At 45.0% G+C, this 16,546-nt stretch overlaps 1 protein-coding gene across 1 annotated transcript; it reads right to left on the bottom strand.

Moving 5' to 3' along the window:
* Positions 1–11,648: 11,648 nt before the first annotated feature.
* Positions 11,649–15,830, bottom strand: LOC124681904 (65-kDa microtubule-associated protein 6-like). Its single transcript, XM_047216680.1, has 10 exons — positions 15,723–15,830; positions 15,423–15,629; positions 14,264–14,518; positions 13,548–13,763; positions 13,144–13,459; positions 12,851–13,002; positions 12,663–12,750; positions 12,467–12,540; positions 12,262–12,336; positions 11,649–12,147 (listed from the first exon to the last, which is right to left on the bottom strand). The coding sequence occupies exons 1-10, from the start codon at positions 15,828–15,830 to the stop codon at positions 11,782–11,784; spliced, it is 1,857 nt and encodes a 618-aa protein (XP_047072636.1). The 3' UTR covers positions 11,649–11,781.
* Positions 15,831–16,546: the final 716 nt, after the last annotated feature.

Below are 16,546 nucleotides of genomic sequence, written 5' to 3' on the forward strand. Positions count from 1 at the left end.
GTGTTAGCAATGTTTCCACTTCTAATGCAAAGCGCGAAAAACTGCCCGAAACCGCTAAAACCGCTGAAACCGCTTGCGATAAAGCCGCTGAAATTTTTTCCAACATTGGGGATGATGATCCCATTGCTTTAGATTATAATGGTTTGAATTTTGATGATTGCCACATCTCTGAAGTTATAAAGTTCTTGCAAAAACTTGCTAAAAGTCCTAATGCTAGTGCTATAAATTTGGCTTTCACGCATCATATTACAAATGCTCTCATAAAAGCTAGAGAAGAGAAACTAGAGCGCGAAGCCTCTATTCCTAAAAAGCTAGAAGATGGTTGGGAGCCCATCATTAAGATGAAGGTTAAAGATTTTGATTGTAATGCTTTATGTGATCTTGGTGCAAGTATTTCTGTTATGCCGAAGAAAATTTATAATATGCTTGACTTGCCACCGCCGAAAAATTGTTATTTGGATGTTAATCTTGCTGATCATTCTACAAAGAAACCTTTGGGTAAAGTTGATAATGTTCGCATTACCGTTAACAATAATCTTGTTCCCGTTGATTTTGTTGTCTTGGATATTGAATGCAATGCATCTTGTCCAATTATATTGGGAAGACCTTTTCTTCGAACTCGTTGGTGCTATTATTGATATGAGGGAAGGAAATATAAAATATCAATTTCCTCTCAAGAAAGGTATGGAACACTTCCCTAGAAAGAGAATGAAGGTACCTTATGATTCTATCATTAGAACAAATTATGATGTTGATGCTTCATCTCTCGATGTTACTTGATACACACTTTCTGCGCCTAGCTGAAAGGCGTTAAAGAAAAGCGCTTATGGGAGACAACCCATGTTTTTACCTACAGTACTTTGTTTTTATTTTGTGTCTTGGAAGTTGTTTACTACTGTAGCAACCTCTCCTTATCTTAGTTTTGAGTTTTGTTGTGCCAAGTTAAGCCGTTGATAGAAAAGTAAGTACTAGATTTGGATTACTGCGCAGTTCCAGATTTCTTTGCTGTCACGAATCTGAGCCCACTGCCCTGCAGGAAGCTCAGAAAATTATGCCAATTTACGTGCATGATCCTCAGATATGTACGCAACTTTCATTCAATTTGAGCATTTTCATTTGAGCAAGTCTGGTGCCATTTTAAAATTCGTCAATACGAACTGTTCTGTTTTGACAGATTCTGCCTTTTATTTCGCATTGCCTCTTTCGCTATGTTGGATGAATTTCTTTGATCCACTAATGTCCAGTAGCATTATGCAATGTCCAGAAGTGTTAAGAATGAGTGTGTCACCTCTGAATATGTCAATTTATATTGTGCACTAACCCTCTAATGAGTTGTTTCGAGTTTGGTGTGGAGGAAGTTTTCAAGGATCAAGAGAGGAGTATGATGCAACATGATCAAGGAGAGTGAAAGCTCTAAGCTTGGGGATGCACCCGGTGGTTCACCCCTGCATATATCAAGAAGACTCAAGCGTTTAAGCTTGGGGATGCCCAAGGCATCCCCTTCTTCATCAACAAATTATCAGGTTCCTCCCCCGAAACTACATTTTTATTCGGCCACATCTTATGTGCTTTTTCTTGGAGCGTCGTTTTGTTTTTGTTTTTGTTTTGTTTGAATAAAATGGATCCTAGCATTCACTTTATGGGAGAGATACACACTCCGCTGTAGCTTATGGACAAATATGTCCTTGGTTTCTACTCATAGTATTCATGGCGAAGTTTCTCCTTCGTTAAATTGTTATATGGTTGGAATTGGAAAATGATACATGTAGTAATTGCTATAAATGTTTTGGGTAATGTGATACTTGGCAATTGTTGTGCTCATGTTTAAGCTCTTGCATCATATGCTTTGCACCCATTAATGAAGAAATACATAGAGCATGCTAAAATTTGGTTTGCATATTTGGTTTCTCTAAGGTCTAGATAATTTCTAGTTTTGAGTTTGAACAACAAGGAAGACTGGTATAGAGTATTATAATGCTTTCAATATGTCTTTTATGTGAGTTTTGCTGTACTAGTTCATCCTTGTGTTTGCCTCAAATAACCTTGCTAGCCTAAACCTTGTATCGAGAGGGAATACTTCTCATGCATCCAAAATACTTGAGCCAACCACTATGCCATTTGTGTCCACCATACCTACCTATACTACATGGTATTTTCCCGCCATTCCAAAGTAAATTGCTTGAGTGCTACCTTTAAAATTCCATCATTCACCTTTGCAATATATAGCTCATGGGACAAATAGCTTAAAAACTATTGTGGTATTGAATATGTAATTATGCACTTTATCTCTTATTAAGTTGCTTGTTGTGCGATAACCATGTTTACCGGGGAACGCCATCAACTCTTTGTTGAATTTCATGTGAGTTGCTATGCATGTTCGTCTTGTCCGAAGTAAGGGCGATCTACACCGAGTTGAATGGTTTGAGCATGCATATTGTGAGAGAAGAACATTGGGCCGCTAACTAAAGCCATGTTCCATGGTGGAAGTTTCAGTTTTGGACAAACATCCTCAAATCTCTAATGAGAAAAGAATTAATTGTTGTTGAATGCTTAAAGCATTAAAAGAGGAGTCCATTATCTCGTTGTCTATGTTGTCCCGGTATGGATGTCTAAGTTGAGAATAATCAAAAGCGAGAAATCCAAATGCGAGCTTTCTCCTTAGACCTTTGTACAGAGCGGCATAGAGGTACCCCTTTGTGATACTTGGTTAAAGCATATGTATTGCGGTGATAATCCAGGTAGTCCAAGCTAATTAGGACAAGGTGCGAGCACTATTAGTACACTATGCATGAGGCTTGCAACTTATAAGATATAATTTACATGATGCATATGCTTTATTACTACCGTTGACAAAATTGTTTCATGTTTTCAAAATCAAAGCTCTAGCACAAATATAGCAATCGATGCTTTTCCTCTATGAGGACCATTCTTTTACTTTTATGTTGAGTCAGCTCACCTATTTCTCTCCACCTCAAGAAGCAAACACTTGTGTGAACCGTGCATTGATTCTTACATACTTGCTTATTGCACTTATTATATTACTCTATGTTGACAATATCCATGAGATATACATGTTACAAGTTGAAAGCAACCGCTGAAACTTAATCTTCTTTTGTGTTGCTTCAATACCTTTACTTTGAATTATTGCTTTATGAGTTAACTCTTATGCAAGACTTATTGATGCTTGTCTTGAAATGCTATTCATGAAAAGTCTTTGCTTTATGATTCACTTGTTTACTCATGTCATACACATTGTTTTGATCGCTGCATTCTCTACATATGCTTTACAAATAGTATGATCAAGTTTATGATGGCATGTCACTCCGTAAATTATCTTTGTTATCGTTTTACCTCGCTCGGGACGAGCAGTAACTAAGCTTGGGGATGCCGATACGTCTCCAACGTATCGATAATTTCTTGTGTTCCATGCCACATTATTGATGTTATCTACATGTTTTATGCACACTTTATGTCATATTCGTGCATTTTCTCGGAACTAACCTATTAACAAGATGCCGAAGTGCCGCTTGTCGTTTTCTCGCTGTTTTTGGTTTCAGAAATCCTAGTAAAGAAATATTCTCGGAATTGGACGAAATAAAAGCCCGGAGGCCTATTTTCTCACGAAGCTTCCGTAAGTCCGAAGGAGAGACGAAGAGGGGCCACAGGGGCGCCAAACCCTAGGGCGGCGCGGCCCCACCCCCGGCCGCGCCGGCCCGTGGTTTGGGCCCCCGTGCCGCCTCTTGACCTGCCCTTCCGCCTACAAATAGCCTCCGTGACGAAACCCCCGCACCGAGAGCCACGATACGGAAAACATTACCGAGACGCCGTCGCCGCCGATCCCATCTCGGGGGATCCTCGGAGATCGCCTCCGGCACCCTCGCCGGAGAGGGGATTCATCTCCCGGAGGACTCTACACCGCCATGGTCGCCTCCGGAGTGATGAGTGAGTAGTCTACCCCTGGACTATGGGTCCATAGCAGTAGCTAGATGGTTGTCTTCTCCCCATTGTGCTATCATTGTCGGATCTTGTGAGCTGCCTATCATGATCAAGATCATCTATATGTAATTCTATATGTTGCGTTTGTTGGGATCCGATGAATAGAGAATACTTGTTATGTTGATTATCAAAGTTATGCTTATGTGTTGTTTATGATCTTGCATGCTCTCCGTTATTAGTAGATGCTCCGGCCAAGTAGATGCTTTTAACTCCAAGAGGGAGTACTTATGCTCGATAGTGGGTTCATGCCCGCATTGACACTCGGGACAAGTGATGTAAAGTTCTAAGGTTGTGTTGTGCTCGTTGCCACTAGGGATAAAACATTGATGCTATGTCTAAGGATGTAGTTGTTGATTACATTACGCACCATACTTAATGCAATTGTCTCGTTGTTTTGCAACTTAATACCGGAGGGGGTTCGGATGATAACCTCGAAGGTGGACTTTTTAGGCATAGATGCAGTTGGATGGCGGTCTATGTACTTTGTCGTAATGCCCAATTAAATCTCACTATACTCATCATGATATGTATGTGCATTGTCATGCTCTCTTTATTTGTCAATTGCCCAACCGTAATTTGTTCACCCAACATGCTGTTCGTCTTATGGGAGAGACACCTCTAGTGAACCGTGGACCCCGGTCCAATTCTCTTTACCGAAATACAATCTACTCGCAATACTTGTTTCTACCGTTTTCTCTCGCAAACAATCATCTTCCACACAATACGGTTAATCCTTTGTTACAGCAAGCCGGTGAGATTGACAACCTCACCGTTTCGTTGGGGCAAAGTAGCTTGGTTGTGTTGTGCAGGTTCCACGTTGGCGCCGGAATCTCCGGTGTTGCGCCGCACTACATCCCGCCGCCATCAACCTTCAACGTGCTTCTTGGCTCCTCCTGGTTCGATAAACCTTGGTTTCTTTCTGAGGGAAAACTTGCTGCTGTGCGCATCATACCTTCCTCTTGGGGTTGCCCAACGAACGTGTGAAATACACGCCATCAGCTACATGCATAAAATTATTACTCTCCACATAAGCATAATCAATTTTATTAGTAATAGTGGGAGTAAAACTACCATAACCATCATTGTAATCATCATAAATTGCAGGCATGGTATAATCATAATAACCTTTATCCTCCATAGTAGGTGGCACCAAAATACCACTATCATTATAATCATCATAAATGGGAGGCAAAGTATCATCAAAGTAAATTTTCTCCTCAAAACTTGGGGGACTAAAAATATCATGCTCATCAAAACCAGCTTCCCCAAGCTTAGAATTTTCCATAGCATTAGCAACAATGGTGTTCAAAGCATTCATACTAATAACATTCCCATTAGCATGCATATAAAGTTCCATGGGTTTTTTAATTCTCTCTTCAAACACATCATGTCCTAATTCAAGATAAAGTTCATAAAGATCTCTCATTTTGTTGTTGTTTTCCATTAAGCCTAACTAGTGAAAACAAGAAACAAAAAGATATAATTGCAAGATCTAAAGCAAATATCTTTGAGCACCCACACACCGGCAACAGTGCTAGGAAATAGCTTAGTAGTCGGAGGATGTGAATACCTTTTACCTTACCTCCCCGGCAACGGCGCCAGAAAATAGCTTGATGTCTACGCACGCTTCTATTCCTGTAGACGGTGTTGGGCCTCCAAGAGCAGAGGTTTGTAGAACAGCGAGCAAGTTTCCCTTAAGTGGATCAACCAAGGTTTATCGAACTCGGGGAGGAAGAGGTCAAAGATATCCCTCTCAAGCAACCCCGCAATCACGATACAAGAAGTCTCTTGTGTCCCCAACACACCTAATACACTTGTCGGATGTATAGGTGCACTAGTTCGACGAAGAGATAGTGAAATACAAGTAGTATGGATGTATATGAGTGGTAATAGCAATCTGAATAAAATATGGCAGCGAGTAAACATGCAACGAACGAGTAAATAAACGGAGATTCGATGTTTGGAAACAAGGCCTAGGGATCATACTTTCACTAGTGGTCACTCTCAACATTGATCACATAACTGAATAAACAAATACTACTTTCCCTACACTCTCTTGTTGGATGACAAACACCATTCATTGTGTAGGGCTACAAGAGCACCTCAATGCCGGAGTTAACAAGCTCCACAACATTCGATGTTCATATTTAAATAACCTTAGAGTGCATGATAGATCATTGCAATTGTACCAAGTACTAACATAGCATGCACACCGTCACCGACAGACTATGAAAGGAGGAATAGATCACATCAATACTATCATAGTAATAGTTAACTCCATAATCTACAAGAGATTACAATCATAACCTACGCCAAGTACTACATGATGCACACACTTGTCACCATTACATCATGAAGGAGGAATAGAGTACTTTAATAACATCACCGGAGTAACTAGATCACAAAGAGAGAGATGAACCACATAGCTACGGTAGAGCCCTCAGCCTCGGGGGAGAATTACTCCCTCCTCATCATGGAGACAGCGATGGCGGTGAAGATGGCGGTGGAGATGGCGGTGGAGATGCCTTCCGGGGGCACTTCCCCGTCCCGGCAGGGTGCCGGAACAGAGACTTCTGTCCCCCGAATTGGAGTTTCGCGATGGCGGCGGCTCTGGAAGGTTTTCTGGTGTTTCGTCAATCCGTGTCGAAGATTTAGGCCAGGACGGCTTAAATAGGTGAAGAGGCGGAGTCGGAGGGGCCACGGGGGTCCCACACACTAGGGGGGCGCCCCCCCTGGGCCGCGCCGCCACCACGTGTGGGGCCCCCAGGGCTCCCCTCTGGTGCCTCTCTAGCTCTCTGGAAGCTTCCGGGGAAAATAAGGTTACGGGGCGTTGATTTCGTCCGATTCGAGAATATTTCCTTTGTAGGATTTCTGAAACCAAAAACAGCGAGAAAACGAGCAACCGGCCCTTCGGCATCTCGTCAATAGGTTAGTTCCGGAAAACGCATCAAAACGATATAAAGTGTGAACAAAACATGTAGGTATTGTTATAAAACAAGCATGGAACATCAGAAATTATAGATACGTTGGAGACGTATCAGAGTTATATCAACTTGGCCAGAGCCTCTACTAGCAACGGAGAGCATGCAAGATCATAAATAACATATATGATAGATCAATAATCAACTTGACATAGTATTCCATATTCATCGGATCCCAACAAACACAACATGTAGCATTACAAATAGATGATCTTGATCATGATAGGCAGCTCACAAGATCTAAACATGATGGCACAAGAGGAGAAGACAACCATCTAGCTACTGCTATGGACCCATAGTCCAAGGATGAACTACTCACGCATCAGTCCGGAGGCGGGCAATCGGGCATGGTGATGTAGAGCCCTCCGGTGATGATTCCCCTCTCCAGCAGGGTGCCGGAGGAGATCTCCTGAACCCCCCGAGATAGGGTTGACGGCGGCAGCATCTCTGGAACTGTTCTCGTATTTTGGCTCTCGGTGTTAGGGTTTTCGGGGACGAAGGAATAAATAGGCGAAGGGGCAGAGTCGGGGGAGCCAGGGGGCTCCCTCCCCATATGTCCGCGCGGCTGGGGGCCTGGCCGCGCCGCCCTATGGTGTGGGCCCCCTGCTGGCCTTCCTCGACTCTTCTTCGGTCTTCTGGAACACTCCGTGGAAAATAGGGCCGTGGGCTTTTGTTTCGTCCAATTCCGAGAATATTTGTAAACTAGATTTTCTGAAATAAAAAACAGCAGAAAATAGGAACTGGCACTGCGGCATCTTGTTAATAGGTTAGTCCCAGAAAATGCATAAAAACATTATAAAATGTAAATAAAACATGTAGGTATTGTCATAAAACTAGCATGGAACATAAGAAATTATAGATACGTTGGAGACGTATCATTAAGCTCCTCCCCTTCTTTGTTCTTGACCTTTTGTGAGCTTGAGATCTTTCTACCCATCCAATGATTCTTGCATCTATTTGAGAGAAATATTGAGGAGATCATCCACACTTTGACCAAATCAAATCATATCTTTGTGAGTAAATCTTTGGGATCTAGATCTTGGAGAATTTGGTGTTCTCCTTTTTGGTTCTTTCTCTCTTATTCCCCCAATAGTTTTAGTAGCTTTGTTGGAATTTGAGAGTGAAGCATTTCCGTATCTTTGTGGCGTTCTAGACATTGCATTTGGTGCATCGGTTTGACTTCTCCGCGGTGAAAGTTCGTGAGTTATTAACTTTGGGAGATTGTCCCCGGAGCTTGTTCCTCTTGGATCTTTGGATCCTAGACGGCTTAGTGGTCTTTATGGTGTTCTTGGGGACTCCAATTAAGTTGGTTGGAGTTTTCTATTACTAGAGGAGTATAAGAGAGATGTGTTGTGTCATCTCTATGATAGGACATGATGCTCATATGAATGATAATCATACACATAATAAAGTTTTTTTATCAATATTATACCGCTTATGAATTCTTTTATGTCCACTGCACCTTTATGAGACAGTACACAAGTGAAACCATGAACCCCGGTTCAATTTTAATCATATGAAACAACTTTCCAACACCATTGCTTTCATTTATATTTCTTGTGTTAATTAAATCCAAAAATGCAAAAATACTATTACTATTAGCAAACACGTGCCAAAACCCCAAACACCTTATTAATATTGCTTCTATTTTACTTGCCTAGTTGTAGATTTATTTATTTATTTTATTTACATGTTATTTTAATTTTACTAATACAAAACCTTGTGCTTGACAACCACACGGTGGAGTTGGAGACATAAGGCAATTATTTTGTTTTGTAGGTTGCTTGAAAATGAAAAGCAAAAGATAGTTCTAAGCCAATTCCCCCAGTTTGATATAAACCCTCGAGTAATTCCCGTGGGAAAAAAATGTTTGCCATAAAATTTTGCACTTGGATTCTGAACGAGTTGGTATACACGAAGTTGTTGCCATTAACAGGGGGAGGAGACGGGGAGGACGAAAGGTATTGGGATTCAGATTCAATTCTATCTTTTTCGATAGTCTCTCGTCCACATGTCGAGCACATATATCCATTACTAGGGGTGTAAATGGATCAGATTTTGCTCATACTATATCTTTTATCATATTTTTTTGTTGGATATGGATTGGAGCGGACATTGACCGGTTTCAGATTCGAGTGCGGATATATCGGACTGTGGATTTGAATCGGAAACGGTGAGGAGTCGGACTGAAAACAAACATAGTCAAATATATGGTCTCATCGGTAGAAAGTTATAGTTATTGTAAAATCTGGAGAGGGATTTAAACTTTCAGTCTTGTGTAGTTAAGAAAAAAGAGACACAATTTACGCTAAAACTTAAAAATTGATAGAATTTAGAGCTAAATATGATTGCCAACTGAATTCGGTAACTCAATAACTACTAACCTTGTGAATTTTGGCCTTGGATTTTGACTCAAAAATTGGATTATCTGGTTTAAAACCTTTGGATTATCCTAATAAAATTTTCGATAATCCATATGCTTATGCTATTTCTATATCATATCCTATACCGTATCCGGAGCACCACTTCAGAATCGGATATCCTTATCCGTAGGATTCTTTAAAGTCGGATATGGACACCTTAAAATGGATCCGGGGATGGTTTCGGCACGGAAATTATCTTATCCGTCACACCCCTATCCATTAGGGCATCTCCAACGGGGAGAAAACAGACGCGGAGCGACCGTTTGTGACCGCACGGTCGAAAAAAGCGTATGTACCCCAGCCTAGCGGCCCGAAGTATAGTGATCGGGCTGTTCGCAGAGACGCAAATGCGTCCTAAATATGCGGCACGTTTGCGCCTCTACGAACGCCGCGCGTCCACGTTGGTCAATTTAGGGCCCGTCGGTTAGTGACACAGGAAAGTAGAAATGTTTGTCATTCCTATTGATTGGCCAAAAGGACCATCTTTATAGAGATGGTTAGAGTTAACCTAAAACTATGATGGTCGTACATACTCGCCGTCGCGTGGCCTACTATGGTCAGGTTTACTCCCAGTCGCGCAGCTTACTACTGGCCGCCGGCGTGACCTGAGGGGTCGGCGCCGTTGTCGGAGCGCATGCGGGCTTGGCCATTCACACATCCTCCCTTCGGAGGCGGTTCTGCTCCCAGAAGGAGGCAACGTCTTCCCGCCGTCGGTGTTCGACGGCCTCTACTAGAGAGGAGTCCCAGCGGGCTCCTTGCATAGCCGCCTCATCCGCGGCGATGCATGCCACGTCCTCGCAGTAGCGAGCCCTATCCCTCGCCGCTTCCGCCACCGCTTCCTCCCTCTCCGTGTTGGTATCCCGCAGCTCGCGGTTCTCCCAGTCGATCCTTGCGTGGTCCAGCCCCGCCCACGCCACCGCCACCGCCACCAGGTCTTAGCGCACGAAAGCTTGCCTCATGACCATCTCATCGCTGCGAGCTTGCGCTTCCGCCGCAAGAACCCTACGGCGATCAGCGTCCCCAGGGAGGCTCTCGAACGACGCGAGCACAAACGCGCCCTCTTCGTCGCCGTAGGGGATGAAGTCGACGTCGTCCATGTCGTCGATGACGGCTTCCGCCATGGTCGCCGCCTCCAACGCCGGCGGCCCCTCGAGCTCCGACACCAGGCGCGCCCTAGCATACGCGCTCGCTGTCCCGAGCTCCGCCCTGGCCTCCACGAGCTGCGCCTAGAGGTCGGCCATGGTCGGCGCCTCCTCCGCCCTGGCCTCCGCCGCCTCCACTGCCACCGATTCCATCGCCAAATCGTTACCTCCGTCTCAGCCGCTTCCATCGCTGCCTCCTCCGCAAGGCCTCTGCCACCTCCAGCTGCTCAGCCGCGTACGCGGACGTCTGCTCCACGCCGAACACATCTGTCGCATGGACAGATGTGAGGTCAGGATCTTCGGGGAAGATGCCACGTGCCATGTGAACAATGTAAGCCCAGGTGCGGTCGTGCTCGGCCATGGATGATTTCTACGGCTGTGTCGGGGTGTGCCCTCATCGACCTCCGGCCTGCACCATATATATCCACGGCGAGGCGGGAAAAACCGACCACGCGCAATCCGTTTCCCGCATGCGAAGCGGTGGCGAAACACGCCAATGTATTAGCGGCGCGCAAGAAGCACCGCCTTTGGGTGTGAACCGGTATACGCCGGCGGTAGACCTCGATGAGACGTTAACTGTCATTACCGACCTTGACGTTGTCATCCAAAAAAAATGCGTCAGCCCACTGAGGATGTCCCCAACGTAAACGGTGACCATGTCCCCATACTACCACTTGTTGTCTGCGGGCCAACGCGAATGGAACGTGCGACCATTTAGGCGTCCGATATGCGTTACAAATACCACTACCCGACCCAGCCCATTGGCTCACACACACAACCCAACAAGCTTACAACGACTTCCTAAAAAAAAAAAAAAAAAAAAAAAAAAAGCTTACAACGACCCAAGGCCAGATATTCAAAACCACAGCTTCGCGCTTACGCCTACTATGCTTCCCTGTCAGTACAAGACTCGCAATACTGACATTGGGCTCTCCCGGGTTGCCAGAGGACGTGACACTGCAGTCGCTCTAAACTACACGTTTTCTTCCACAAACAGATTCCAGAATTCAGACTCACTTCTAGCAAAGTTGCACAATTTCTCGCCAATTTCAACCGTCGAAATATTTACACACGAACACTCGGTCATGAAAGAACATCGCCCGCATTAACAAGACCCCCGTAACAAAAAGCATCATCACTATGAAATCAACCAAATCCACTGCAATGCACAATCCTAAACGATTTCTCTGTCAAAGAACAAGATGAAAGAACGCGCAGAAGCTGGCAGCTGCGACAGAATCAGGACGTTGCCGCGAACGAAGAAGACATGCCGCCTCCCTTGGATACGGCAACGTAGTTGAACGACGCCGCGGACGAGAGCCGCCTCGCGCCCTGCAGGAACTCGCCGCAGTGGCCGGCCCCCGCCGCCGACGACCGCGGCCTGATGAGCTCGGCCGAGGAACGACCTCCGCCGCCGCAGCTCGACCCGCTGCTGCTGGTGCCGCTGCTGCGCATCGACGGAGCGGAGCACGTGAGCCTGCCGGCCTCGACCCTCTTGCGGTTCATGGTGCTCGGCTCCGGCGTCCTGCCGAAGCTGCCGCCGGGTCTCTTCAGGCGTGGCATCGCCTCCTTCTCGCTGAACAGAGTCCGCAGCTTCTTCTGCTCCTGCAACACGTACATAGTTTGGGTCAGTTCACAATTCCAGCTAGTGTTGTCAGTTGGTTTGTTCTTGCAAGTGCAAACTGAATGCAATAAGAACAAGCATGTTTGATGATTTACCCTGAGTCGCCTCCTCTCCTCTTCCTGCTTCAGCCTGGCTTGCTTGTGCTCTTCTAACACGGCCACTAGGCGAGCCTGTACATAGTAAGAAATGCAAACAGTTCATATACTGCTATGAAATGTTCTGCGCACTTCGATCTAAAATTCTAAAAATATGTTACTGCAGAAGCTAGCAGAACGCTACTAGAACTGAAGCTTAGCTTACCCCGTCGTACAGAAAAGGCTTCTTTCTTTCGCTCTCCCATGCCAGTGTTCGACTGATCAGGTTATCAACAATAGCTGCAGATCAATGGACAATGGGTTTATCTTTGCTCAAACATCTTTTGAATTACCAGATGTTTAACTTGAACAAGGGGGCAGTTAAGTTGGTTCGATGTTTCATTAAAATCAAATGTACACACCTGGAATCTTCATGATGATGACCCTCGCTTTCTCAGCGCGTTTCAGGTTCTGACGTGCAGTCCTGCCAGTGTTGAATCTGTTCTCATCCTGAAACCAACAGATGAGATCCCTTTATTTTCAGCTCCAAGAAATCAGTGTCCAATGCATTCAAATGTACAAGTTTAATTTGTTACATATTTGGACATACCAAGTTGTGCTCTTCAAGCCATTTCTCTTCATCACAGGCCAGCAGCCACTTGTTGATCTTCTCCATGATGTCTTTCCTGGACTGGTGCTCTTCCTTGGCCTTCGTTATCTGGTCGTCGATGCTGGCCATGAGCTCAGAGGGGTTCACAAGGCCTGATATACAAGTTGCAATCAACATTAGATTTACCAATAGTCTGGTTAACTAAAGTTAATCTTCCATCTCAAAAGAAATCAGTAACTGAGCTAGAAACTCTGTCTGCACTCTGCACTCTGAAAGTCTGAACCCGAACGTACCGGAGTCGATCAGGGCGATGGATTTCTCGGGCACGGTGCTGGCGTCGGGCTCGACGTGCATGCTCCGGCAGATGTTCTCCAGCTCCAGCCTCCGCTTGAGCACGAGCTCCTTCATCCGGCCGGCCTTGAGCCTCGTCATCCTCTCCACCTCCTCCCCGGTCTTCTTTATGGTCGCCATGGACAGCACGCCGGACGACAGCGCCTCGTCCTTGGCGGGCCTCAGGACGGCCGCCGCCTTCCTGAAGCCCCGTCGCTCCTCCTCCGGTGAGTCCATCAGGTCCCACAGCTCCACCAGTGGCAGCACGGCTTCACGCAACTGCGCATCATTGTCACTTTGTCAGTGCCTGATAAGAAATTAAGAATGCAGCAGACTGGAAGCAGGGTAGGTGAAGGAGACTGTGTACCATGGCTGATCGCTTGGTCTTCTCGGAGGTGAGCATGGCGACGACCTGGGAGAGGCTGGTGAGCGTGGTGTCGCTGATGCTGGTGGGTTTGCCGGGGTCGGCCTCGTGCAGCCCCGGGTGGACCTCGTTCACGATCGCGATGAAGTCCTCGCCCAGCACGTCGCACAGGGAGTGCACCTCCGTCACGTGCTCCAGGACCTTGTGCAGACGATCCGACTACAAAAGGCAGCATCAGCGTACGCGTCAGTTAAGTTGAGATGTTGACAATTATTGATAAAGACAGTGGAGAATCTACATGCAAGAGTCACAATCCTTGGATTTTTTTCAAGATTTAAATATCGCTTGGATAATGGTTAGGAGTTAGGACGATGTATATGAAATTATGAATCGACTGATTAGCCAACTTAACAGCAACGACCTAAACTTTATGTTGTACTAGCAACTAGTTGTTGACAGGTCTGTCGGCCGTCTGCCCTTCGAGTTGCTCACAGGTCCGTCGACCACAAAACGAGATTAAATATTATGAAGAAGAGCTTATTGTACTATGAAAGGGACATCCTCTTAAAGTTATGTTAACTGTCATGCAGGAAAAGATATTCAATGTAATTTACTTAATCCTTTTGTACCAGTTGATACCAACTGAAAAACTGTAGTGAGATTCTGAAGTTTCAGAACAATGTTTTTTGCCTTTACAGGATGAATTACAGTCACCGTACCTTCTCTTTCTGAAGATTCGACAAGCGTGCTTTGTGCTCGTTCAGCCTCCTGACCGTAAGGTCATGGCCGTCGCCGGCCCTGGGGGATGAGTCGTAGCCGTGGCTCCTGCCTGCAATCTCGGCTGTGATCTTCTCGATCTCTGACCGAATGTCCGCGAACTGCTTGCTCCGTTCTGCTCTCATCGTCCTCAGTTCTTCCAGCAGAGCCGTCGCAGACAACATCCGCTCATTCAGCGACACGGTCCATTTGTTCACCTAAAGATACATATATCGGAAAAGTAAGCTAAGTTTCACAAATCGATGAAGATTTTAATTGTTTCAGTGAACAAATTAAATACATGACCCAATTAGAAAATTGTTTGCCTAATTTCTAAGTAGGAGTAGTTGGTTACACCGTATTTATATGAGCAGAATCAATAAAATAAAAATCAAGATCGACTTTTTTAAAAGCATAATCGACTATATTTTTGTAGGCTACATTATAAATATATTTTTACCTTGCATTAAACTAAAATATTTTATTATCATATTTGCTCCTCTATAAATTTGTTAAGGAATTATAATTTTATATATATTATTAAGTTCACTTATGTTCAAATTTCAGTTTAATTCCCAATGTTGTAAAAAAATATTTAAATTCATATTCAGATTACAAAAAATATCTCCCACAATTTTTTTTGGAAAAAACATCACTAAAATTTCAGTTTAAAAAATGTGACTTGTAATTCAGGATTTTAGTAGTTATTTCTAATATTTTGTTTGGTGTCATCCGAGTAAGATACCACACATGAGTCATGTTGTATGCATGTCTGCAGCTATCAGGTCAAGGAAAATTGTTAAAGAAGGTAAATGGTGTAATAAAGCATAAATATGAGCTAAGGCAATTGTTTTCCTTCTATGATAAATTTTATGGTGTATAATATTAGCTCATGATTTTTTCTCTTTGTATTTACACTAATCCTCAATTGTTTTTTTAATCTTTATATTATTCATCCATCCTAATCCTCATTTGTTAAGATCAAATGGTTATTAACATCAACAAAGAAATAATTATTTGTTGGTGGCAGTAGCTGTGCATGAAACAGTAAAACCGTGAAAGAAAGTACTGAAAGAGAGAAGAGAATTGAATTGTTGCGGGCGATCTTGTAGTCTTGCATACCTTGAACTGCGTGGTGTTTTCGGCGCCGAGGGCGGCGGTGAGCGCGGCGATCTCGGCCTCGCTGGCGGCGAGCGACTGGTGCAGCAACGCCCTCTCGCCGGTGGCCTCGTCGACCTTGCGGCGGTAGACCCGCATGCACTCCGCCTCCAGCTCGTGCACCATCCGCTCCCTCTCCTCCCGGCTCTTTCCTATCTCCCCCCACAATTGCTGCACGCGCATACATGTATCGATCAAACCACACAGCACTCGACAACACAAAGCCTGGCCACAATCCAACCCAGGGAGGAAGAAGACACGCACCCTGAGCTCCGCGAGCAGCGGCGTACAGCTTCCGACCTCCAATCCGCCGGCGCCGGACAGAGCCAGCGGCGCCATGTTGTACAGCAGCTCCGCGGCGACCTCCCCCATGGTCAGCGTACCGGCGTGTGAGACTGTTCGGGAAGAAGGTTGCTTGAGAGTTGAGTTTGAGAGGTTGAGAGGGTTTAGGAGTTAAGAGGACGACGTCGCTGATGGATACGTTGGTTGGAGGTCAGCATATATAGCTGGAAGATCAGGTCACATCGCATGATTGGGCCGGGTAGGCTCGGAGAGCAGCCGCTGTGGATGGGTACACGACAAGTGTGGAAGATGGTGGTGGTGGCCGGCAAGCCGTGGCCGTGTAGGCCATAGAAGAAAAGGGAAAAGAAGAGGAGGAAGAAGAAGCCTTGGCTAATAAAGCCAGTGTTTTCGGGTGCGAATATATGCTCCACCGTACCAGCTGATTTGTGCTTTGTTTAGTGCTTGTTTATGCCTTGTTTTTCAGTTAGCTTTATTAGAACCATGCATCGTCATGCTCTTCGATAGATATTGACACTCGCGCCTTCACGCGTCACGAATTATTTAGTGTAGAACCGTCCGAGTGTTTGAATATAGTTCGTCTCCAATGCATTCCCGTTGCTCATAATACAGTAGGGGTTTCTAGAGTGTAGACCATGTCAAAAAATCTAATTGGTGGCATACAATTTAATTGATCAAACCTGCCGGTAGCAACCAGAAAAACCTCAACCGGTCCCTAGCTACCGAGATTTTCAGTTTATTTAGGCTGTAGATGAACCCCCCTTTTTAGAGGGAACCCCATTTTTAAT

This window comes from Lolium rigidum, unplaced genomic scaffold, assembly GCF_022539505.1.
Source record: "Lolium rigidum isolate FL_2022 unplaced genomic scaffold, APGP_CSIRO_Lrig_0.1 contig_58880_1, whole genome shotgun sequence".
Lineage (NCBI taxonomy): Eukaryota > Viridiplantae > Streptophyta > Magnoliopsida > Poales > Poaceae > Lolium > Lolium rigidum.

What these genes read in the sequence shown, in the direction of transcription:
- LOC124681904 (XM_047216680.1), bottom strand. Translation starts at nt 15,830, where the DNA reads ATGGGGGAGGTCGCCGCGGAGCTGCTGTACAACATGGCGCCGCTGGCT. An exon ending in CGAATCTTCAGAAAGAGAAG is followed by an intron (nt 13,764 to 14,263) that starts GTACGGTGACTG and finishes TGCCTTTTGTAG; the next exon opens with TCGGATCGTCTGCACAAGGT. An exon ending in AGGAGAGGAGGCGACTCAGG is followed by an intron (nt 12,148 to 12,261) that starts GTAAATCATCAA and finishes TACGTGTTGCAG; the next exon opens with GAGCAGAAGAAGCTGCGGAC.